Source organism: Gopherus flavomarginatus, chromosome 1, assembly GCF_025201925.1.
Source record: "Gopherus flavomarginatus isolate rGopFla2 chromosome 1, rGopFla2.mat.asm, whole genome shotgun sequence".
Taxonomy (NCBI): domain Eukaryota; kingdom Metazoa; phylum Chordata; order Testudines; family Testudinidae; genus Gopherus; species Gopherus flavomarginatus.
This window is the reverse complement of record NC_066617.1, coordinates 209763420-209789523: the sequence shown is the minus strand read 5'-3', so window position 1 is coordinate 209789523 and position 26104 is coordinate 209763420. Positions and strand designations below refer to the sequence as shown.

At 47.7% G+C, this 26104-nt stretch overlaps 2 protein-coding genes across 5 annotated transcripts in view; one reads left to right on the top strand and one right to left on the bottom strand.

Moving 5' to 3' along the window:
- Nucleotides 1–25794, top strand: part of WDR4 (WD repeat domain 4) — a 51206-nt gene extending 25412 nt beyond the window's left edge. For all 4 annotated transcript variants that reach the window (XM_050936652.1, XM_050936655.1, XM_050936651.1 and 1 more), the window contains 4 exons: nt 19399–19463; nt 21022–21205; nt 22662–22731; nt 24795–25794. In XM_050936652.1, coding sequence (XP_050792609.1) covers nt 19399–19463; nt 21022–21205; nt 22662–22731; nt 24795–24970 — 495 coding nt within the window. In that variant the 3' untranslated portion in view covers nt 24971–25794. The remainder of the gene's footprint in view (nt 1–19398; nt 19464–21021; nt 21206–22661; nt 22732–24794) is intronic.
- Nucleotides 1–26104, bottom strand: part of PKNOX1 (PBX/knotted 1 homeobox 1) — a 284239-nt gene that overhangs the window by 143232 nt on the left and 114903 nt on the right. The gene's annotated exons all lie outside the window — the stretch shown is intronic.

Here is a 26104-nt window from a genome sequence, read left to right as displayed (position 1 = left end):
TTTAGGCTTTAGTGAGGAATTGGGAAATGCTATGAGGTAGTTTACAGCTCCCAGGCGCTCTTGGACCGTGAAGGGCCCTTCCCATGATGCTTCCATCTTATGGGCCTGTTGCGCCTTCAAGACCATAACCTGGTCTCCTACCTTGAAGGACCGATCTCTGGCATGTCTGTCATACCAGGCCTTTTGCTCTTCCTGAGCATCCTTTAGATTCTCTCTAGCAAGGGCTAAAGAGTGTCGGAGGGTGCTTTGTAGGTTGCTTACAAAGTCCAGAATGTTAGTTCCTGGAGAAGGCGTAAACCCCTCCCATTGCTGCTTTACCAACTGTAATGGCCCCTTAACCTCGTGACCATACACAAGTTCAAATGGTGAAAACCCTAAACTGGGATGTGGTACAGCCCTGTAGGCAAACAGCAACTGCTGCAACACTAGGTCCCAATTATTGGAGAATTCGTTGATGAATTTTCGTATCATGGCCCCCAAAGTTCCATTGAACCTTTCCACCAGGCCATTGGTTTGATGGTGGTACGGGGTGGCAATCAAGTGATTCATCCCATGAGTTTCCCACAGTTTTTCCATGGTCCCTGCCAGGAAATTAGACCCTGAATCTGTAAGGATGTCAGAGGGCCAACCTACCCTGGCAAAGATGTCTGTTAGGGCCAGGCACACAGTGTTAGCCCTGGTGTTGCCTAGAGCGACTGCTTCTGGCCATCGGGTAGCAAAGTCCACTAAAGTCAGTACGTACTGCTTTCCTCTGGGCGTCTTTTTTGGGAAAGGGCCCAGAATATCCACAGCTACTCGCTGAAATGGGACCTCAATTATGGGGAGTGGCTGGAGAGGGGCCTTGACCTGGTCTTGAGGCTTTCCCACTCTTTGGCATACCTCACAAGACCGGACATACTTGGCAACATCCTTGCCCATCCCCTCCCAGTGGAAGGACTTCCCCAACCGGTCCTTGGTTCTGTTCACCCCAGCATGGCCACTGGGATGATCATGGGCTAAGCTTAAGAGCTTCCCCCGGTACTTAGTTGGAACCACCAACTGTTTTTGCGGCTGCCATTCTTCCCGGTGTCCACCAGAAAGAATTTCCTTGTATAAAAGTCCTTGGTCTATAACAAACCGGGATCGATTAGAAGAGCTGAGAGGCGGTGGGGTGCTCCGTGCCGCCGCCCAAGCTTTCTGAAGGCTGTCATCTGCTTCCTGCTCAGTCTGGAACTGTTCCCTTGAGGCTGGGGTCACCAGTTCTTCCTCAGACTGTGGACTTGGGCTTGGTCCCTCTGGAAGCGATGTAGGTGATGGGGTTGTTTCCGTTGCTGGTGTACCGCTCTCCGCTGGTGCACCTGAGGGTATTTCAGGCTCTGGCTGAGCCTTTTGGGTATGGCTGTTTTTTGCTTCTGCCAGTTCTGGCTCGCTGGCGCCCTCTGGCGTTGAGTTTGAAGATGGGGTTGCACTTGCTGGTGCTGGTTGCTGTTCCAGTTCCGGGCCTGGGACTGGAGGTGCTGTGGCTGTTTCAGTGGTTGGCATGGAATCCGGGTCCACTACCTCTGTCTGGGTCTCTGGTAACACAGACGGGGCCTCTGTGGACGGCTCAGGAACAGGAATGGGTCTGGAAGCTTGCCTGGTTTGGCTACGTGTAACCATTCCCACTCTCTTGGCCCGCCTCACCTGGTTGGCCAAGTCTTCCCCCAGTAGCATGGGGATAGGATAATTGTCATAGACTGCAAAAGTCCACATTCCTGACCAGCCTTTGTACTGGACAGGCAGTTGAGCTGTAGGCAAGTCTACAGCTTGTGACATGAAGGGGTAAATTGTAACTTTGGCCTTTGGGTTGATGAATTTGGGGTCAACGAAGGATTGGTGGATAGCTGACACTTGTGCCCCCGTGTCTCTCCATGCAGTAACCTTCTTTCCGCCCACTCTCAAATTTTCCCTTCGCTCCAAGGGTATTTGAGAGGCATCCGGGCCTGGGGATCTTTGGTGTGATGGTGGTGTAATGAATTGCACTCGCATGGTGTTCTTGGGACACTTGGCCTTGATATGTCCCAGTTCATTACACTTAAAGCATCTTCCATCTGATGGGTCACTGGGCCGAGGTGAGTTACTGGAGACTGGTGAGGTTGAAGGGTAGGGTATCTGTGGCTTTACTTGGGTGGTATGTGGGGTCTTTGGCTGTCCTCGGTTGTAGGGTTTATGGTCTGTGTGCCCCCTGGGGTAATCGTTCCCCTTGACAGTAGCTTTCTTGCTTTCTGCCAGTTCCATCCATTTGGCTCCAATCTCCCCCGCCTCAGCGATATTCTTGGGGTTTCCATCTTGTATGTACCGTGTGATGTCTTCAGGAACACCATCCAAGAACTGCTCCATTTGTATGAGGAGGTTCAGTTCTTCCAAGGTTTGAATGTTGTTTCCTGTTAGCCAGGCCTCATAGTTTTTTGCAATGTAGTAGGCGTGTTTGGGAAATGACACCTCTGGTTTCCACTTTTGGGTTCTGAAGCGCCGACGGGCATGATCTGGGGTTATCCCCATCCTGTATCTGGCCTTGGTTAGAAAAAGTTTATAGTCATTCATTTGGTGCTTAGGCATTTCAGCTGCCACCTCTGCTAAAGGTTCACTGAGCTGTGACCTCAATTCTACCATGTACTGGTCTTCGGGAATGCTGTACCCAAGACAGGCTCTTTCAAAATTTTCCAAGAAGGCCTCGGTGTCATCACCTGCCTTGTAGGTGGGAAATTTCCTGGGCTGTGGAGCAATATTTGGCGCCGGGTTGTTAGGGTTGGCTGGCACAGGCAGCCCAGCTTTAGCCAACTCCAGTTTATGTTTTCTCTGTTTTTCCTTCTCTTCATTCTCTTTTTGTTGTTTTTCCATTTCTCGGTGGTGAGCCGACTCTTCTTCTGCTTGTTTCCTTCGGTAGGCCACCTCTTCTTCTTCTTGCTTCCTTCTGTGGGCCAACTCTTCTTCTGCTTGTTTCCTTCGGTAGGCCACCTCTTCTTCTTCTAGTTTTCTTTTGTGTTCTGCCTCCTTGGCTGCCTCTTTGGCAGGCTGCCTGTTCTCTTTGGTAGGCTGCCTCTTTGATCTGTTCTTCTCTTTCTTTCATCTCCATCTCTTTTTGTTTTATTTCCAGTTGTCGCCTGTGTTCAGCTTCTTTGATTTGTTCTTCGGCGTCAATTTTTGCCTTAGAAGTCATGGTTCCTGTTTTCTTGTGTTGGGGTGCCCTCCGGTGTTTATCTTCTGAACTGCAGGTTCTGTTGCCTCCTGGAGTCTGCCTAGCAACAGTGCTTTTTTCCTTTTCTCTCTCTAGCTAATGTTCAATGAAGGGAAACCAGAAAAACCACTTTATTTGCATGCCTATAAGTGCTGGTACTTGCCCCCTAATGGGAGGGCTATTGCATGACAAAAGACCCTTAACAGGTTCTTAATGGCTTCTCACTTAACATGCAAGCCACAAACTGCGAGAGAGAGCAGAAAAAAAAAAAATTCTCTCTGGTTCCCTTTTAAAACCAACTGTTTCTCTCTGCTAAAAAGCCCTTAGCAGAGAAAAGAAAAATATAATATTCCTACTGGCTTCTGGATTCTAGTCCCACCAGCTGCACACCATGTAATAACCTTAGTCCCAGATTTGGACCTTAGCGTCCAAAATATGGGGGTTAGCATGAAAACCTCCAAGCTTAGTTACCAGCTTGGACCTGGTACCTGCTGCCACCACCCAAAAAATTAGAGTGTTTTGGGGCACTCTGGTCCCTCTGAAAAACCTTCCCTGGGGACCCCCAAGACCCAAATCCCTTGAGTCTCACAACAAAGGGAAATAATCCTTTTTCCCTTCCCCCCTCCAGATGCTCCTGGAGAGATACACAGACACCAGCTCTGTGAATCCAAACAGAGTGAATCTCCCTCTCTGTTCCCAATCCTGGAAACAAAAAGTACTTTCCTATTCCCCCAGAGGGAATGCAACATCAGGCTAGCAATCCAACACACAGATCTCCCCGATTCCTTCCTCCCACCAATTCCCTGGTGAGTACAGACTCAATTTCCCTGAAGTAAAGAAAAACTCCAACAGGTCTTAAAAGAAAGCTTTATATAAAAAGAAAGAAAAATAAGTACAAATGTTCTCTCTGTATTAGATGATACAACACAGGGTCAATTGCTTAAAAGAATATTGAATAAACAGCCTTATTCCAAAAGAATACAAGTCAAAGCACTCCAGCACTTATATTTATGCAAATACCAAAGAAAAGAAACCATATAACTTACTATCTGATCTCTTTGTCCTTACACTTGGAAACAGAAGACTAGAAAATAGAACTACTTTTTCAAAGCTCAGAGAAAGCAGGCAGCCAGAAAACAAAGACCTTAGACACTCAAATCCCTCCACCCAAAGTTGAAAAAATCCGGTTTCCTGATTGGTCCTCTGGTCAGGTGCTTCAGGTGAAAGAGACATTAACCCTTAGCTATCTGTTTATGACAGTCCTTGCCATCTGCATTGAATCTGAGCCAGCTACCACTTAGCCTGTTCAGTCGGTCATCCACGTGTTGCGTATCTGTGGGAAGCCATCTTTTGCTGGATAGGTTTGTTTGTTTTTTAATGTGAATGTCTAGCTATTCTATCTTTCGTTGAGACAACAGGGGCTTGATCTCCTTTCGAATGAGTTGGATAGGTGACACTTTCCCTCAGTCAGTCCGTGTTCCAGTCTAGTGTTAGACGTGGGTTTCTACATAGTGACTTTAGGATAAAACTTGAGAGGATTTGGCCACTTGTGGTTTTTACTCCTAGGGCGCGCTTACCCCAGTGTCCAGGCTAGAATCCAAGTGAAGTATTCCATTCTGTGTTGCTAATAGTCCTCTATTGTTTCAGTTGGAGAAGGTATTCTTCACCCTCTCCCTACAGCTGAGTGCTAGGCTCTCTTTAAAGGGTTTGCCATTTTCTAAGCAGTGTGTGTGTGATCTGATCCTACAGGCCTGCATGTACATTCCTATCTACTTAACTGGGAGCTGAGCAGGTGGAAGGACTGTAGAATGAGGCCAAAATTTGTCAAGAGCTTTGGGATCTTTGTGAAAAGTGCTCTCTAAATGTTGGGAAGAGGTTATTTAACAAGTTCTTCCGTGTCAGAGGAATAGCGTGCAAGTCTTTTTCAAATCCACAGGTAAGCCCCCTCAGGCTGGTCCTCTGTATCTCAGGGTACGTCTACACTACGGGATTATTCCGATTTTACATAAACCGATTTTGTAGAATAGATTGTATAAAGTCGAGTGCACGCAGCCACACTAAGCACATTAATTCGGTGGTGTGCGTCCATGTACCGAGGCTAGTGTCGATTTCCAGAGTGTTGCACTGTGGGTAGCTATCCCGTAGCTATCCCATAGTTCCTGCAGTCTCCCCCGCCCCTTGGAATTCTGGGTTGAGATCCCAGTGCCTGATGGGGCAAAAAACATTGTCGCGGGTGGTTCTGGGTACAGCCTCATCCCTCCCTCCGTGAAAGCAGCAGACAGCTCTTTCACACCTTTTTTCCTGGGTGAACTGTGCAAACGCCATAGCACAGCAAGCATTGACCCTGCTCAGTCAAGATCGCAGTCGTGGATGTTGTAAACACCTTGCGCATTCTCGTGCAGTCTATGCTGAACCGGGACCTGCAAAGCCAGGCGAGGAGGAGGCGGCTACGGCAGAGTGGCGACGAGAGTGATGAGGACATGGACACAGAATTCTCTCAAACTGCGGGCCCCTGCGCTTTGGAGATCCTGCTGGTAATGGGGCAGGTTCTAGCCGATTTTGGGCCCGGGAAACAAGCACAGACTGGAGGAACCGCATAGTTTTGCAGGTGCGGGACAATTCGCAGTAGCTGCAAAACTTTCGCATGCGTAAGGGCACTTTCATGGAACTTTGTGACTTGCTTTCCCCTGCCCTGAAACGCCATAATACCAAGATGAGAGCAGCCCTCACAGTGGAGAAGCGAGTGGCAATAGCCCTCTGGAAGCTTGCAACGCCAGACAGCTATCGGTCAGTCGGGAATCAATTTGGAGTGGGAAAATCTACTGTGGGGGCTGCTGTGATGCAAGTAGCCAAAGCAATCATTAAGCTGCTGCTACGAAAGGTTGTGACTCTGGGAAACGTGCAGGTTATAGAGAATCCCATTGCAGCAAAGCAATCCACTAACTGTGGGGGGGCGATAGATGGAACCCATATTCCTATCTTGGCACCGGAGCACCAGGACACCCAGTACGTAAACCGCAAGGGGTACTTTTCAATGGTGCTGCAAGCACTGTGGATCACAAGGGACGTTTCACCAACATCCACGTGGGATGGCCAGGAAGGGTTCATGACGTTCACGTCTTCAGGAACACTACTCTGTTTAAACGGCTGCTGCAAAGGAATTACTTCCCAGACCAGAAAATAACAGTTGGGGATGTTGAAATGCCTGTAGTTATCCTGGGGGACCCAGCCTACCCCTTGATGCCATGGCTCATGAAGCCATACACAGGAGCTGTTCAACTACAGGCTGAGCAAGTGCAGAATGGTGGTAGAATGTGCATTTGGCCATTTAAAGGCACGCTGGCACACGTTACTGACTCGATCAGACCTCAGCCAAACCAGTGTCCCCATTGTTATTGCTGCTTGCTGTGTGCTCCACAATCTCTGTGAGAGTAAGGGGGAGACCTTTATGGTGGGGTGGGAGGCTGAGGCAAATCACCTGGCCGCTGATTACGCGCAGCCAGACACCAGGGCGATTAGAAGAGCACACCACGAAGCGGCGCACATCAGAGAAGCTTTGAAAACAAGTTTCATCAGGGGCCAGGGTACGGTGTAACTGTTGTGTTTGTTTCCCCTTGATGAACCCCCCCCTTGATGGACTCATTCCCTGTAAGCAACCCACCCTCCCCCTTGGATTACAGCTTGCTTAAGGAAATAAAGTCACTATCATTTAAAAATCATGTATTCTTTATTAAAAAGTCATTATAAAAAGAGGGAGAGAACTGACAAGGTATCCCGGGTGTGGTTTGGGAGGAGGATAGGAGGGAAGAAAAAGGCCGCTAAAAATATTTCAAAGTAATGACAGCCTTTTGGTTGGGCTGTCCACAGGGGTGGAGTGGGCAGGTGCACGAAGTCTTCCCCCACGCGTTCTTACACGTCTGGGTGAGGAAGATATGGAACATGGTGAGTGGTGAAGGTGGTTACACAGGGGCTGCAGCGGCACTCTGTGACTCTGCTGCTGTTCCTTAAGCTCCCCCAGACGTCGGAGGATATCAGTTTGATCACGCAGCAGCCCCAGTGTTGCATCCCGCCATCGCTGATCTTCCTGCCTACATGTCTGATCTTCGTGCCGCCACCTCTCATCTCGAGCGTCTCTCCTATCCTCACATTCGTCCCTCCTATCCTCACATTGACTGGCATCTTTCCTGTAACTTGATACCACATCCTTCCACTCATTCAGATGAGCTCTTTCATTGCGGGTTACTTCCATGATTTCCGAGAACATTTCGTCTCGCGTCTTTTTTTTTTTTCCTCCGCCTTATCTGAAATAGCCTTCGGGATGGAGTAGGGAGGCTAGAAAAATTTGCAGCTGCATGAGGGAGATGAAAAAAAGGAGAGAAGTATTTAGAAAGATACGTTTTACAGAACAATGGTTATACTCTTTCACAGTGAACAACACTATTCACCTTACATAGCACATGTGATTTCACTACAAGGTCACATTTTGCATCTTAATATTGAGTGCCTGCGGCTCTGGTGTTACAGATCTCACAGAGGCAGGTGTGGGCATCAGCTTGCATGCGGCCATGGTAAGCCATTGTCTTTCGGCTTCTGCAGCCTTCATATACACAGTGCCCTCCTTTCCCAAATACCAAGCAAAGCCTGTTCAGTACTGCTTCTTTCTTGTTAACATGCAGCAGCAGAAACCACCCCCCCATCCAATTCTCTGGGATGATCGCTTTACCCCTCCTCCCACCGCGTGGCTGGTAGCAGGGAAGATCCCTGCTAGCCAAACGCGAAAAAGCTCAGCGCCATTACCCCTCCTCCCCTCCCCCCGCTTGGCTACCTGCAAGGAAGGATTTCTTTTAAGCAACAGGCAAACTGCTCAGTAGGAATGGCCATCTCTGTCCCCTTAATTAAATTCCGGAATTTCAACCAGGTTACCATGAACGATATCACTCTCCTGAGGATAACACAGCGAGATAAAGAACAGATGTTGCTTGAATGCCAGCAATCACCGAGACCATATGCAGCTAGGCTTTGTCATGCAATGATATCAGATTACTTGCTACATGCATGGCGTGGTCAAGTGTCCTTCCATGGTGGACGGAATAAGGCTGCCTTGCCCAGAAACCTTCTGCAAAGGCTTTTGGAGTACCTCCAGGAGAGCTTCATGGAGATGTCCCTGGAGGACTTCTGCTCCATCCCCAGACATGTTAACAAACTTTTCCAATAACTGTACTGGCTATGAATGCATCCCAAGTCCTGAGGGCAAATCAATCATTAAAAAACGCTTGCTTTTAAACCATGTTTTATATTTACAAACGTACACTCACCAGAGGTCGCTTCCATGGCTTCATTATCTGGGCTAGTGGCTTGGAAGGGCTGAGAGGGTAATTCCGTCTGGGTGAGAAAAAGCTCCTGGCTGTTGGGGAGAACGGAGTGCTGTGTGCTCGCTGCAAGCTCGTCCTCCTCTTCCTCCTCCTCATCTTCCCCGTCCGCAGAATCCTCAGCCATGGCTGAGATTACCACCTCCACCTCGGAATCCACGGACAAGGGTGAGGTAGTGGTGGCGGACCCCCTGAGAATTGCATGCAGCTCAGTGCAGAAGCGGCATGTTTTTGGCCCTGCCTTGGACCTTCCGTTTGCTTCTTTGGTTTTCTGGTAGGCTTGTCTGAGCTCCTTAACTTTCACTCTGCACTGCACTGAGTCCCTGGTGTGGCCTTTCTCCATCATAGCCTTGGAAATTTTTTCAAATGTTTTTTCATTTCGTCTTTTGGAACAGAGTTCTGTTAGCATAGAATCCTCTCCCTATATAGCAATCAGATCCAGTACCTCCCGTGCGGTCTATGCTGGAGCTCTTTTTCGATTCTCAGGAGACTGCATTGTTACCTGTGCTGATATGCTCTGCGCGGTCACCTGTGCTGATCACAGCTCCACGCTGGCCAAACAGGAAATGAAATTCAAAAATTCGCGGGGCTTTTTCTGTCTACCTGGCCAGTGCATCTGAGTTCAGATTGCTGTCCAGAGCAGTCACAGTGGTGCACTGTGGGATATCGCCTGGAGGCCAATACCGTCGATTTGCAGCCACACTAAGCCTAATCCGATATGGTAATACTGATTTCAGCTCTACTCCTCTCAGAGTACAGAAACTGGTTTAAAGAGCCCTTTATATCGATATAAAGGGCCTCGTTGTGTGGATGGGTGCAGCGTTAAATCAGTTTAACGCTGCTAAAATCGGTATAAACGCGTAGTGTAGACCAGGCCATAGAATCTAGTGCTCTGAATCTAAAATTTTACTTTTAGTTGCATCCAGAGTCTTATTTCAGACAAAACCTTAGAAGGCTCTTTTCCTCCCTCCACAGTAAGGAACTGGCAGTTGATATTTTTAAACTGTCATGAAATATTAATGAATGGAACCTTTTGGAGACAGTTCTTGGATTAATGCATCCTCCCATAGACTGGTATAATTATTTACTCAGTTTGAAGGAACAGTAACACTGTTTCAGAACTATGTATACACAACCCAGAAGTCTATAACTCATTTACTGCTACACCTAATGTGAAAAAGTACAATTAGTTAATTTTTTAAGTGGTAGTTTTCAGGAATTATATAACAGACTCTTGCTGTTACCTCAAGTGATGTCACTTGAGTAAGTTGTTCCTCATGGGTTGAGAGAAGCTTGGAATGGAGAGTATTTACATTTCGTTATGGTACCAGGAATCTATTCTCAGTTTCTTTCCCACCAAGAAAAAAAGCTTATCTGCAACATGTCAGCTATATCATTGCAAGCCAGCATTATTTTACAATTCTACTATACAGCTTGCATGGAAAAATAAACAGTGTCTACATAAAGATGAGTTTCTTGGAAGCCATTGTCACTTCAGATTGAGCTCCTTCTTGAATCTGTGAGACCTCTGTTTATTACAAATTCTCACAAATGAAGTAGCCTTTTTTCCATCGCCTCTAAAAAGCTAGTCTTGGATTGACTCCATGCTTGTGGAATGATGAAGTCTGTCAATTAGCTTTCAAAGTTGGTGGTTTCAAAATACTGCTGTATTGTTGCATTAATTATGTATGCTAATATACTGGTCAAACATCAGACATCAGTTTTTGTCTCCTACTCTCAGTAGCACATCACAGCCTTCAATACACACTATTGCTAGCATACCAAACCTTTGATTTTTGAGAGTGCTTGGCCATCAGTGAATACACTGATATTAAATTCCTCACCCGCAGATTCTCAACATTCAAACAATTCAGTCTCGTAGAGAATGTTCTCTAATGTTAGCCCATGAGTGAGGACCAGAAGAGAAAAGACGGTTACTCACCTTTGTAACTGTTGTTCTTCGAGATGTGTTGCTCATATCCATTCCAATTAGGTGTGCGCACGCCGCGTGCACGTTGGTCGGAGACTTTTTACCCTAACAACACTCGGGCCAGCAGCTCGCCCCGTGGAGTGGCGCCGGTATGGCGCCTGATATATACCCCTGCTGGCCCGCCCGCTCCTCAGTTCCTTCTTGCTGGCTACTCCGACAGAGGGGAAGGAGGGCGGGTGTGGAATGGATATGAGCAACACATCTCGAAGAACAACAGTTACAAAGGTGAGTAACCGTCTTTTCTTCGAGTGCTTGCTCATATCCATTCCAATTAGGTGATTCCCAAGCCTTACCTAGGCGGTGGGGTCAGAGCGAGACGTTGCAGATTGTAAAACCGCTGCGCCAAAAGCGACATCGTCTCTAGCTTGCTGGACCAGCGCATAGTGTGATGCAAAGGTGTGTACAGAAGACCATGTGGCCGCACGGCAGATTTCCTGTATGGGGACGTGAGCCAAAAACGCGGCCGAGGAAGCCTGAGCCCTGGTAGAATAGGCGGTAAGGGGCCCCGTTGGCACACTGGCCAAGTCGTAGCATGTCCTGATGCAGGACGTGACCCAGGATGTGATACGCTGGGAGGAGATTGCCATGCCTCTCATTCGTTCCGCTACTGCCACAAACAATTGTGGTGAACGTCGGAAGGGTTTAGTTCTCTCAATGTAGAACGCGAGGGCCCTTCTTACATCCAAGGAGTGGAGCTGTTGCTCTCTTCGGGATGAATGCGGCTTCGGGTAAAAGACTGGCAGGAAGACGTCTTGGTTAATATGGAAGGCGGAGACGACCTTAGGGAGGAACGCCGGGTGCGGTCGCAGCTGTACCTTGTCCTTATGGAACACCGTATACGGAGGGTCCACGGTCAGAGCCCGAAGCTCCGAGACTCGCCGGGCCGACGTAATAGCGACTAGGAAGGCCACCTTCCAGGACAGGTACAGCAGCGAGCATGTGGCTAAGGGTTCGAAGGGGGCACCATGAGCCTGGTCAGGACAAGGTTCAGGTCCCAAGTAGGGGTAGGCCGTTTGACCTGAGGGTATAGTCGCTCCAGGCGCTTGATAAACCTAGACACCATCGGGTGAGAAAACACGGACCCGCCAGCCTCTCCTGGATGGAAGGCAGACACAGCCGCGAGGTGGACGCCCAGAGAGGAGATCGCCAAGCCCTGCTGCTTGAGAGACCACACGTAGTCCAGAATGGTGGGGACTAGCACAGCGAGTGGGTCGTGGCCGTGCTGGCTACACCAGCAGCAGAAGCGTTTCCATTTCGCTAGGTAGGTTGAACGCGTGGAAGGCTTCCTGCTGCCCAACAACACTTGTTGTACTGCATCGGAACAGCGTAACTCGGACTGGCTTAGCCAGCCAGGAGCCATGCAGACAGATGGAGGGACTGTAGATCCAGATGGCGCATCCTGCCGAAGTCCTGTGTGATCAGGTCCGGCCAAAGAGGTAGGGCAATCGGATTCGTCAGGGACAGATCGAGCAGCATGGTGTACCAAGGCTGCCGCGGCCACGCCGGAGCGATCAGGATGAGGCGGGCCTTGTCTCTCCGGACCTTGATCAGGACTCGGTGGACGAGAGGGAAGGGTGGAAAGGCGTAGCAAAGACGATCCGTCCACGGTATGAGGAACGCGTCCGACAGGGAGCCCGGGGAGCGGCCCTGTAGAGAGCAGAACACCTGGCATTTTCTATTCAATCTGGAGGCGAACAGATCTATCTGGGGAAACCCCCACCTCTGGAAAACGACAGAGAGGACGTCTGGACGGATGGACCATTCGTGGGACAGGAAGGATCTGCTCGGGTGATCCGCAACGGTGTTCCGCACTCCCGGGAGAAAGGAGGCCACTAGATGAATAGAGTGGGCTATGCAAAAGTCCCACAGACGTATTGCTTCCTGACACAGTGGGGAGAACCGGGTCCCGCCCTGCTTGTTGATGTAATACATGGCCGTTGTGTTGTCCGTGAATACCGCAGCACAACGGCCGTGCAAATGGCGTTGGAATGTCTGGCATGCTAGGCGAACTGCCCGTAGCTCCCGCACATTGATGTGAAGAGTCAACTCTCTCTGTGACCATAGACCCTGTGTACGCAGGGTCCCCAGGTGCACACCCCAGCCCAGCGATGACGCGTCCGTTGTCAGGGACACTGAGGGCTGAGGGGCATGAAACGGTAGGCCCGCACACACTTGGGAGGGCGTTGTCCACCAGCCTAGGGAACCTAGAACAATCAGTGGAATCGTTACAATTGTGTCTGTGGCATCCCTGCCTCGTCGATAGACTGACGCGAGCCAGGTCTGCAGCGGGCGCATGCGGAGTCTTGCATGTCTGGTGACGAAGGTGCATGCGGCCATGTGCCCCAGGAGAGCGAGACACGTTCGAGCAGACGTGGTCGGGAAGGCCCGCAGGCTTGTGACCATGGACACTATGGCTTGGAATCGGTGCCGGGGGAGGCTGGCCATTGCGAGGTTGGAGTCCAGCACTGCCCCGATGAACTCTATGCTCCGCGTAGGCACCAGAGTGGACTTGTCCGGGTTGATGATCAGACCCAGGCTCGCAAACAGCTCCCTGATGATGGTGATGTGCCCGGTCACCTGCGCCTCCGACTTGCCTTGAATGAGCCAGTCGTTGAGGTAAGGGAAGACATGGATACGACGACGGCGCAGGGCAGCGGCGACGACCGCCATACACTTGGTGAACACCCAGGGGGCTGAGGAGAGCCCAAAGGGGAGGACCGTGAACTGGTAGTGGTCCTGATTTACCACAAAGCGAAGATACCGCCTGTGTGAGGGAAAGATCGCAATGTGGAAGTATGCGTCCTTCATGTCGAGAGCGGCGTACCAATCTCCGGGATCCAAGGAGGGAATGATGGTTCCTAAGGTTACCATGCGGAACTTGAACTTTTTGATGAATTTGTTCAGGCCTCGCAGGTCCAGGATAGGTCGAAGGCCCCCTTTTGACTTGGAGATTAAGAAGTACCGGGAATAAAACCCCTTGCCCCTTAGCTCCCTTGGCACCTCCTCTATAGCTCTAATGAGCAGGTGCTTGTGAACCTCCTGGAGGATAAGTTGCTTGTGAGAGGGGTCCCTGAAGAGGGACGAGGAGGGAGGATGGGAGGGGAGTGGAGAAACAAACTGAAGATGGTAACCAAACTGCACCGTGCGCAGGACCCAACGATCCGAGGTTAGCTGGGACCATGACGGCAGGAAGGGGCGGAGGCGGTTGAGGAAATGAAGTGGATCCAGGGAAGGGATTGGTAAGCTGCTCTCGGGCGCACCTTCAAAAGTTCGCCTTGGGTCCCTGCGGTGGCTTGTCGGACCCAGAAGTATTACCCCTTTGAGGACCTGGTTGACATCTACGGTTCTGCCGACCTCTCCTCTGGTTGAAATCTTGTCTGGGGCGAGGCGGGGGGTAAGTGCGCTGATGGTAGGGGCGGAATGGCCTTCTCTGAGTCTGGGGCGTGTGCATACCCAGTGACCGCATGATGAGTCGGTTATCCTTCAGGCTCTGTAGCCTGGGATCTGTCTTTTCAGAGAAAAGGCCCTGCCCATCAAATGGCAGGTCCTGAATCGTGTACTGTAGCTCCGGCGGTAGTCCGGAAGACTGCAGCCATGATATACGGCGCATGGCTACGCCCGATGCCAGTGTTCTTGCTGCCGAATCTGTGGCATCTAAGGACGCTTGTAGGGAGGTCCTGGCGACCCTCCTGCCCTCTTCCAGGAGAGATGAAAATTCCTGGAGAGATGAAAATTCCTGGCATGAGTTCTGGGGAAGCAGCTCCGTAAATTTGCCGACAGTCTCCCAGGTGTTGTGGCTGTAACGACTCAGGAGGGCTTGCTGGTTCGCCACATGGAGCTGAAGGCCTCCCGCGGAGTACAGCTTGCGGCCCAGCAAGTCCATGCGCCTGGCTTCCCTGGATTTTGGCGCAGGAGCTTGTTGGCCGTGGCGTTCCTGCTCATTGACTGACTGTACCACCAAGGAGCAGGGAGCGGGGTGTACATAGAGGTACTCATACCCCTTGGATAGTACCATATATTTCCTTTCCACTCCGCGGGCAGTGGGTGGAATGGAGGCCGGAGACTGCCAGATGGTGTCCGCCTTCGCCTGGATCGACTTGATGAAGGGGAGGGCTACCCTGGTCGGTGCCTCCGCAGAAAGGATGCTTACCACCGGGTCCTCCACTTCCGGGACTTCCTCGACAGGAAGGTTTATGTTCTGGGCAACTCGCCTCAGAAGGTCCTGGTGTGCCCGGAGATCAATCGATGGGGGCCCTGATGAAGATGTGCCCGCAACTGCCTCATCTGGGGACGAGGAAGAAGACACCCCAGGGAGGAGTGGTTCCTGAACTGAAGCCTCGTCCAGAGGGACCTCCACTTCCTGAGCATCCTGCTGCGCCAGGGGATCCATAGGGACTTCCTCCATACCTGACGGGGGGGGGGGGGGGGGGAGGGGCGGCTGACCGTGGCCTCCGGTGCCCGATGCTCCGATTGGCCATAGCGAGCGGGGCCCGAAGGTTCGCCCTGGGCTTGGTGGTATGCCCAGGGCGTCCAAAAGGACCATTGTGGTGGTCCCTGGTCCAGGTGGGCCTGCACATCTGAACCCCCGTAAGAGGCGCTGTCCATTCGGGAAGAAGCGGACGAGTGCCTTGAAGGCCATGGATGAGCCGTCGATGACTGCATCAGGCCTCTGCGCACCCCGAAGTCGCTGCGCGGTGCCGGCGAGCGGTGCCGGGAGTCATGGTGGTACCTTGATCTGGACCGGGACCTGCTACCAGCTCAGTGCCGGGAGGTCGACCGGTGCCGTACGCTGCCGTGCCGGGATCGGCTGCGGTAGGAACGTCGGTGCCGCGATCTAGACCGGTGCCGAGAGTAGTACGACGGCGACCGGGATCTTGAACGGTGCCGAGAGTATGACCGGTGCCGCAGGTAGCGGTCTCGGGACTGTGAGCGGCGTCTGGGTCTCGAGCGGCGTCGTTGAGAGTGGTCCCCCGATCTGGAACGGGACCGATGCTCAGTAGTGCCCGGCGAATGCGGCCGCACCATGGCGGGCTTGCCCATCGATTGGAGAACCCGCACCGGCGGTGCCGGGGGTTGGGGCAGCTCGGGCTCTTCATGGCGATGAGGTCGCGTGCAACGGAGAAGATCTCCGGCGTGGAGGGTGCGACGAGCTCAACTGCTGTTCTCACAGGGGAGCTGAGATGCACCGGACTCAACGGTCCCTGAGGAGCCGGAGTCGACGGTGCGATGACACTCGGTGCCGCGGCGGATGACGGTGCCGAGCGGTCAGGTTTGGAGGCACGCTCCGACTGCGGTGCAGTTGTAGGCACCGCAGGAGCCCTGTGCTTCTTGCTCCTCGGGGAGAGGGAGCGGTGCCGGCTAGGGTGCTGGGCTGGTGCCGAGCGGGAAGTCGAAGCCTTTGCCGGTGCCGGGCGGTCCGGAGCAGAGGCGACACTTGGCCCCGGTGTCGGAGTCGGTGCCGACGGTGGGGGAGTCAGCGCTGCCTCCATCAGGATCTGCTTCAGGCGACTGTCCCGCTCCTTCTTCGTTCGGGGCTTGAACGCCTTGCAGATCCAGCACTTGTCCACAAGGTGGGACTCGCCTAGGCACCTCTGGCAGGAGTCGTGCGGATCTCCTGTTGGCATCGGCCGATGACAGGCCGCACAAGGCTTAAAGCCGGGTGAACTGGCCATGGGCCCCGGCACCACGGGGAGGAAGAGGGGCGAACCCCCCATCCTCTATATAACTATCTACAACTACACTTAACTAACTTTATAACTACAACTGTTACTATAATAACAGAACTATATACACTAAACTGCAGAAGAGTGAAACGCTAGGGAGGTGGAGAACGGCTAGCCGTGCTCCACAGTTCCAACGACCGACACGGGCGGTAAGAAGGAACTGAGGAGCAGGCGGGCCAGCAGGGGTATATATCAGGCGCCATACCGGCGCCACTCCAGGGGCCGACCTGCTGGCCCACCGAGTGTTGCTAGGGTAAAAAGTCTCCGACGAACGTGCACGCGGCGCGCGCACACCTAATTGGAATGGATATGAGCAAGCACTCGAAGAAGAACCCATGCTTCAGAAGTTTGACATTGAATTCAGTGTCAGAAATGGTGAAGAAGTCACTGCTGTAACTTTGCCAGTTGTGGTATTTCCCTCTCACGTGGAGGCAATAGCTTCAGAGGATAGTGACTATCTTTGAGCCATACTTCATTGTATTGCGTAAAGGAATGGTCTCGCTTACTCTTGCCTTATTCTTTAGAATCTGCTTTTCCTGTCAGCACTTTGCAGACTTTAGCTAGTGCATTAGCTACCAATGGCTTTGATTACAAGAGAGATCAGATGGGATGTCCTTGTTTTTCCTGCTGCTTCATTGGGCATTTTATGATTTTTGCTATTTGTTCACTGATGCTTGTGAGATGAGTGACTTGATTTTTGTCTTATTATAATCCATGCTTCATTGTAATGACAGTGCACATGAGCACAAGAATTAATTTGTTTTCGCCATCCATCAAGCCAAATAGACTTGTCTTGGGAAATATATAGTTGTGCTGAAGTGATGTAGAGCTGGTCTCAGGAGTAGTCATTTTAGCTGATGATAGGGAACAAATCCCACAGTAGTGTGGGCAAGGACTAGATAACCTTAGAAGTCCAAGTGTTCACCTGATCTGATCCGCTTGTCTAAAGGTCAAAACAGAAATTGTGCAATTTCTGCCCAGATACTTCTAGTGTGTTTCACAGGGTCACTGCTTCTAATAGAATGTCAACGGTTAATTTTAAAGTGATGGCTGGCTGAAGTAAAAAGAGTGACACCTGTTTACCATGAATTGTTTTGTTAGCATTATCTTTTTACTAGGTTCAGTGGTCCCATGGGCTTGCCTAATGAAAAAAATGTTTGAGTGCTTGTATTTTATTCCACAATTAAATAAGGTACTAGATCTCATTTCACATCCACAAAAAAAAAAACCCTGTCAAACTGACAATTTTGAGTTGCTGTGCTGCTTGGCATTTAATACCAGTGTCCCTTCTGTATCTAAATACAAAGTGTACCCTGCCTATCCTATGTGTTAGCGTCACTTATGCCACGAATTGTCTGACAGGAGATGATGCTGTAGGAGATAGAGTACAACTTTGTTTTTTAAATGTTTAGAGAGCCCACTGCTGGTGTGTGTCAATAAGGGAAGCCATTTCTACAAAATCACAATGTAAACAGTTCTATTTACCCAACTGTGGAGCTATTCTTGGTAGTTGCAGTAACTCTCTCATCAAACCCTTCACCCTCACCTCCTTCGATATCTTAAACCTTGAGTGATTTAGTATCCATGTATTGTATAGAAAGACTGGATCCCACCTGTAAACATGGAATAATTGTTTCTGCAGAGTAGCAACAGACCAATCCCATCTGTTCTCAAGTGCTCTGAAATTTATTTCTCTGTTGATGGTGACCTTTAGAAAATGTTCCCCTCATGTTCAAACAGATTAGAGGAGGGAAGTACATGCTGCCTGGTTTTTATTTTCAGCTTAGAGATGTTGCACAATGCATTCTTTTCTTCTCTGTAATTAAGATATTTTATACTACTAGTGGGGTATAGATATGGATGGAAGCCATGGTGTAACCTTCTTTCCTTCTGTTTGTGCCTCTATTTTTGTAGCTTGTGGCTACAAATCTACATCAGTCTGGTTCGCTGGGCAAGAAAGGTTACCTTGCATTGCACTTGCTATCCTGGATGTTGAAAAGCAATGCAGCCCTAGCTTCCTCCCCAGATTACATGTCCAAATATTACTCCCGGGACACTGCCTGCACTCCAAACACCCAGCTGAAGAAGTAGGAACCCTGTGGATGCTCCTGAATTAAGCTCACAGCCATGGTTAATTAGGGACTGACCATTCACCCAGTGTTGTGCCAGCAGAGGTGCTCAAAAGCCCCTTTTAAAATATTGCCAGCATAGTGAAGGAAGGATTAGAATCATTTCCTTGTTCTGCTGGAGCTGAGCTATTCCCTCTTCTCTGAATAGGGAAACTATTCCTTCCAGAGATGACATCTCCAGGGCTTTTAAAAATACATAAGAGTAAGTTTTGCCTTTGCAGTCATGGGTGTGGTTTTTTTGAAAAACAGGCTCTTCATTACTATCCACCCTCAAATCAAACTTAATGCTGTGCTCCACAGGCAGTATATTCAGTAGTTTTCTGAATATTTCTGGCAAAGGAATTTAATAGCTTTGTCCAGTAAAGCTACCTCCCCCTCCTTGCTTATTAGTGTTTCTGCTGAAATGAGCCATTCCCCCCCCCCGTCCCACTCACCTTCCCTTTTACAGCACACGTCCCACTGGAAGCCGGTTTATAAAAGGGTGAAATTGAGACCACTTTACAAGAACATTGGCTACACATCATGGCATTCGCTTTTTACACCAAACCTGGTGGCCACCATCTTCCTGTTATATGTAACCTATAAACCAATTGTGTGGCATTCTGGCTAAGGACACTTAAAATATGTGGCTATTTCCCCTATAATTCACAGCTCCTTAAAGGCTAAAATGATGCTGTCATCTCTGCTAGGCTGCACCTGCTTGTTTGTTTGCTGTGAGTCTCTCATTAGGCTCTGTGCTGACTTCACGTCTGGTTATATTATTCGGATAGGTTATGCTGACCACTTTGAGGAGGTGGAGCACAGAAAGCAAAAATGGGATCTATTCTGGGGGGAAAGAACTACTGTCAAGATATTCACTTAAGTTTGACTACGTTATTTTTTAAAATGAAGATCCCCATTAAATTCTGTAGATTAAGTGCCTAAATTTAAACCTAAATTTCCCCCCTAAGTGTTTAAGGTTATAATTACATGTTTTTTTCCCTCCTGTCAGAAATACGCCGTGTCGAGAATAGCCTATTGTTGTCAAGGAAATTACATTGCCATTTTATGTGACTGGTAAGAATAAAGGGGAACGTTGCTAAAATGATAGCTGTTTCAAGAAAGGGCATGGGACCATGAGACATCTGTTGCTGGGAGTTTGACTTCCTCTGAATTTAAAGTGGCTGTCCTGTTATGGACTCTTAAAGGATGGGTTTCATCATGGGCATGTCAGTGGATTTAGCATGAGGATCGTGAGAGCCCTTAGTATCAATTCAAACATAAGTGGCTCGAAAGTTGCTTGGTTTAGTAAACTCTTGCAGTGTTTTATAAAGTCCTTATATACTCTAGCTCAGGGATTCTCAAACTGAGGGTTGGGACCCCTCAGGGGGCTGTGAGGTTATTGCATAGGGGCCAGGGGTCACAAGCTGTCAATCTCCACCCCAAACTCCGCTTTGCTTCCAGCATTTATAATGGGTTAAATATATATAAAAAGTGTTTTTAATTTATAAGGGGGGTTGCACTCAGAGGCTTGCTCTGTGAGAGGGGTCACCAGTACAAAAGTTTGAGCCCCTGCTCTAGCTCCTCTTGAGTTCAGGGCACAGTGGAACAGTTCTCAAAGGCCAGGGTCTTTGGGTCTGAGTCCAGTCTTTACAGTGCAATAGGTCAGGAGTCAGTGTAAGTCAGCAGAGATACTAGTGTAAAACAGCATTAAGAGCCACAGCTAAGGGGCTGTGCTGCCCATTGGGCCCAAGGATATGGGCTCTGCCATGCAGCAGAGTACTAGTGAGCAGTGGGGCCAGGAAGTTGCTGATGAACCCAGCTCCCAGGCTGTTGTGACCTGTTAAGCTTAGCAAAATGAGTTCCATCTTGACACACAGGCTTGAGTATGGTGAGAAGGAGAACGGCATCCTAAGTTGCCTGTGCTGTGAAGCTCGGAGGCACTTTCTCCCTTTTGGTGAACCTCTTGTTTGCCAGTCGGGGAGCCTTGTTCCTATGAACTGACCTGAAACACCTGCTGCTGGGCTTAACAGGTCTCAGGAGGCTTTATAGGTGGAGATCATGGATGCAGGGGAATAGATATTGGGCCTTCCCAGTGCACACCAGCCCCAGTGCAGAGCCTGTTTTCTTGGCCCTCCTTAGGTACATTCTCTCTCTCTCTCTCTCTCTCTCTCTCTCTCTCTCTCTCTCTCTCTTTTTCCCCTCCCCTTACCCGGTTTTATTTCTGCTGATGTTCTTTAATTACCCTTCAAGCTGTGAACTCTATGGTAAATTGCACTGTGAAACATCTGATTATGCAAAAATACCCTTTAGTAGCATGTGGCTTATTATTTTTGCTAACCTTTTAAAATAGTCTAACCTTGGGGAAAAACAGTTCAGAATGATTTTTCTTCAGTGTAACATTTGGAAAGAAATATTAAATTCTCCAGTATCTGCAATTTACCTTGGCCCTTGGGGTTGCAAATAAGTAGTTTTCAGTGTTAGGGAGTCAATTTCTTATTTTAGAGTTATACTTGAAATGCTGCTGATTTTGCTCCAGTACTAATTTTGGAGTGAGTAGATGCAATTTACTGTGTACAAGTGGTCGCCCTAGGCAGGTGTGATAATGATAATTCCATTTTATTTCTGTTTAAAGTATTCCCACAGTTTACATCTTCCAGTTTGATGCTGCTACCCAGCTGTTAAATTACAGACACCAAATCTCTTTGAAGCATAAAGGCTGGGACATTGCATTTGAGGAAACAGGTGGGCTCTGGATACTGCAGGAAGACAGAGAAGCATCACTTCTACTCTACAGGCCTGTGGATGAACATTGGCAGGTTAGATGTACTCTGATACAATTGCCAGTATCTTCTATCTGCTCCAGTCCTCTCAGTGAAAGGCAGAATAATTGATGAAAATTAAATGGCACAATTGCTTTAATGCATTATAGCTCTGAGCTGAGGTCAGATCTGGATCTGATCAGAGATGGGCTCATCCTACTTCGTGCATTTGTGCAAAACACAGGATTTAGTATGACTCGCAGTCTCAGCTCAGGAGATACCCAGATCTGACCTAGACGGGTCAGGATTGAGGTACCTGCACAATGGCTGGCAGCCTTAAATCTGGTTTAAACTAGCATCTCTGCTCTTAAGCATGAATGTCACTCAACTAAAAAAAAATACCCTGTACACTCCTCTCAAATTTGTCCCTTCTCAGACTTTTTTTCTGGGTGAGGGGCCCTCTGCAGCTCCCCACATCATCATCTTACCTTAACCCAGTGGTTAAACTAAAAGGGAGCATTGGGGAATACTGCTCCCCGTCCTCCCAAAATCCCAGTGAGAGCTCCCACTCTGTGGTTTTGAAAAACTGCTTCCCTCCTAACTGGTGGTGATGAAGGCTTGCTGGGAGGGGGGATTTCAAATGGGAGCAGCAGGAGGAGCTGCCTGACTGAAGTCAGTCTTACTAGTAGGCTGAGCAGCTGTGCTAGTTTCTTGGTTGTAGTCTACCACCCTAACCATGTCCCAGCAGCCAACTGACTCTACAGGATGAGTGTCAGCTTCCACACTGAAGAGCGTGACACACTGACATAGTGCTGCAGCCTGGGAAAACTACCTAGCCTCAATCCATCCCAGTGAGAAATATGCTAACTCCATTGCTAAAGTGTTTTTGGTGGTAGGGTGTAGATTCTGCTAGTGGCCTTCAAGAAGAGGGAGCTAAAAAGAAAAGAAAGCATGGAGAAAAATGTGCCCTGCCTACCCTTTTCTGTACCTATCTCAAATGGAACTTCTGTGAGGAGAGAAGAAACAGTGGTGGCCCTGTTAGTATCTGTTACCGTTCCATTGAGAACTGAGTCACCAAAGCTGAAATGTGAGCTATCAGATTCCCTCTAGTAGCCATTAGATTTCCAGACAATAAGTTCATCACCCTTGTAAATCTAAGAGTAGTGGGATATAGTTGGAAAGCTTTCATTTTAAATTTGTTTCATGAGAGTGTTCTTGGTTCACTTCTTCCTCAAGCTATTTTTTTACCTCACTGACTTCTAGAAAATTGATTCCCATTTTTCCTTCAGAACCTTGGCAATCTCTGTTTTCCAGGCTGCCTTAGGTAGAATATGGTGACCTCATGCCAGGCCTGAGTGATGAGTTTGTGGGAAAGAAAGGTGTTCTGTTAAATTTCCCTTTTTTCATGGTACTCAGCTGAGGCTTTGCATTTCTCAGTGTGCTGGTCAGTGTAATGCACTTTGTATGATTGCTGCTGAGGAGCATAGTGAATAGGTGTTCTTTCCTTTCCCAGCCTGTCGCTGATGACAAAGGATTAATGAAAATGTCAAAATACCTGCAAGACAACTGGACAATGTTCGAAGGTGAGCAACTTCGTCGAAAGGGCCAGGGAATGTGTCACAGGGGAGAAAGCACAAGGGAAGGAATCGGATCAGAGTTCTGTTCATGGCTCTCCTTCTGGCTCTGGACAAATCACTTAGGATCTGTCTATACTGAAGTTGGGAGCTTAAAGGCAGCCCCTGCATGTCTAAGTTGAGATACTGTGAGAAGACAGTACAGGGAAGCTTGCCCTACCACTCTGTGCTGTACCTGAAAATGAAAATATTAAGCATATATTTTGGTGGAGGTTTTGTTTATGGTTTTTTCCTTGGTTTTTCTAGAAAAATGCCTAGTTCCTGCAGGCTAACTAAAAAACAAACTTAATTAGAATCACCAAGGGTGAGTGGGGTAAGAGTCAATGGATGCCTTGCTATATAGACAGGTGTGGCTTAACTCTGTGCATGATTGAGGCCTCAGGCTAGGATGTTGTGAAGCTTGTTTCTTTTCCTTCTTTTAAAACCCTAACTTCCATCCTTGGAGGGCCATTGTATATGCAAAAAAATTATCAGCCCATGTAATTTGACAGAGTTGCTGGAAAATAAAATGTAATAACTTCAATATCTAATCTAAGGAGTATTTTCTATATGCCATTGCTGTGAAAATCTACCTTTTGAAGGTAGATTTCTGCATCCATTAGAAGGGAATGTGTTTAATGCCTATGTTTTACACAGCTCAGATGTTCCAAGGTAGATCCATTTAAAAGCAGGTTCCTGAGTAAGAATGAATACAGAAGTGTAGTGGAAAACAAGTTACTTTCCAGCATAGCTAATTACCATAATGTATTATAATAGTCTCTGAGTATCTGCAGCTGGGAAAGGATGACTATTCAGAGCATAGTGATTATTATAGCTAATTAGCGAGAGGAGGCTCAGTTGATGAGCACCTATTTCAGCTGTGTAATTAGTGCTTTTACAGATTATGAAAAAAGGTACTTACCCTACTTGATAAAACAATGAGATTGCTTGTGTTGCGTCCTCCCTTAGACAGCTGGTGATCATGGAATCTGTAAGACCTCTTGTAACCTAAGATTATAGAAGCAGAAATTGAATACTTAAACCTTCAGTTGAATAAACTGTTGCCCCTGAAAAGAGATTCTGCAAACCCTTAACATAGTCCAGTCCGGTGGAAATTACAGTTGATAATGTAGCTTGATTGCTTACTCACTAATGTTTCTCTTCTTCCTGCCCACACCTGTCTGTTTCTCCTTTTACTTACAGTTAAGGATTTTTTTAGGTGGGGGAAGGAATGGAGGGGGGGAAAGGAATCTCAGATGGGAATTAGACCACGCCCACTAACTGCTTCTAGAAACACAATAACTCTAACCTGTCAGTTTTAGTCTATACTCCCCAGAGTAACCTTCCAATTGTCATCCTTGACTGTTCAGGCATTTTACAGGAATGACAGATGCATCATGCTCTGAGTACATTTAAACAGAATCTTTAAGGATGTACTTATAATAGGCTCACAAAGGAGTGGCGGAACATGCAGTGATCACTGCTGAGAAGTTTGTGTATGCTTATTTCATAATGTCCTGTCTGAATTTTCTAATGTGTGTGGTGGGTTTTTTTGTTTTGTTTTTTAAATGCAGGGAATACCAAACTAAATACAGTACTCTAGCTGGAGCCTGTGTAGTGTTTGAACATTGTGGAATAATTCCAATTCTTTAATGCACTCCAAGGGGGTCTTTAGTGATATTACAAAGATTTTCAATAGAAGCCCAGAGTTAGAATTTTTATATGCTCCTTGACCCTCATTGATGTCAGCATGAGCTGTTGGGTGTGCAGTACTCTTGAAAAGTCAGGGAGGCCTAAATATGGATTTCAAATTCTAACTTTAGGCTGTTAAAAATCTTGGCCTTGGTATGTACGAGTGTAATAGTGATACTTGTGAGTGGCTCACCACATTTAAACAGAATAAAAATGTTGTGCATTAAGATACCTAGAATTATGGTGCAGGAGTCAGGAATATTTTGTTTAAAATTTCAGTGCAAGAAGTAGTTGGAAATAGTGCTCAAAGCATCCACATTGTCTTGTTTTTTCTGCCACAGGTTCTGTTGAGACAGAAAGTTACTACAGCAGTCTTTACAAGGCCTCATTCGACAACATGGCTATCTATCTACAAAAGAAAGAGGAAAGACTACAGCAGCAGCAGAAGAAAAGAAAAGAGCTGCAGCATGAATCTAATAAACAAACTAAAAAGATCAGAACAAGAGAATCATACTAACCATTAACTGCACCATTTGCTTGTAACTTCTGCAACACTGAAAGAAACCGATCTAAGCCCTGAACTCTTTTTTTTAAGCCAAGTGAATGACTGACAGACATCAGCATTCAGTTTGCATGTCAGATAGGGAACAGCTTTAATGAATCAGGTTAATTTTCTTGTAATGACAATATCCTGCTTGCAACAGATATTGTATTTACTGTATATATTGTTTCTTGCCATTTGTTCTATCCCAACAGTTGGATACCTTAGTGCTGGTAAAGCAGTTTTAGTAATCTGAAGCACAATATCTTCATATTGAGATAGTGCTTTACTTGGAGAATGGGATTTCTCTTATCTACTGGACTCCACGTATAACCTACTTTGGGGCTGGTTTCCAAAAGAAGAAAGTGTGCTAATTAGAAGTTGACAAGTATTTTAGTTAGTTCATTTAATATGGCAGCCTATAAAAGGATAATCATGAAAAATTAGTCTCTTGAAAAAAATTTTAAAATACAATACATAAGGCTGTAACTGGCAGGCCTTTGTCAATTTATTTTTATGCTTAAACTACAGATTTTTGTTATGAATTCTGTATAAGTACTTTAAACAGTGCTGGATTCTCAGAGCAGTGCAGGACTAAATTTTACATACTGTAAAGCAGCAAAAGGTGTCAACCAAACCTCAATGCCATGGGAAGAAGACTGGTTTGCTGCATTTTGACTTTTCAGCTTATCTGTAGAAGTGGTTTCAGAGGACCTAGTGGAATATTATCTTGTGTGTTCTGCTTTTTGTGACAGAAGTGTCATTTGACTCTAGCTAAGAAATAAAAATCTTGACTAACAGTTGAGAGAATCTTATGGCATTAGTTGTTACTTCATCACATACATTTATTTAATGGCAGAGGAAAACTATGTCAGAACACAACTTGTCTTCATGGAATATACTATACTTCAGATGAGATTGTAAAGCTGGGTGTATAAATCTATATGATCATTCAAAACATGAGAAACTATGAACTGAAAATCCATCCAGGTACTTACATGGCTCATCACTGTGGGATCTGAGCCTTTTTAGTTAAATAATAAAACATTGCATGCAACTAATATACAAGAGATTGGTGAGCTGCAAAGAAAAACCACTTCAGTTTATTTC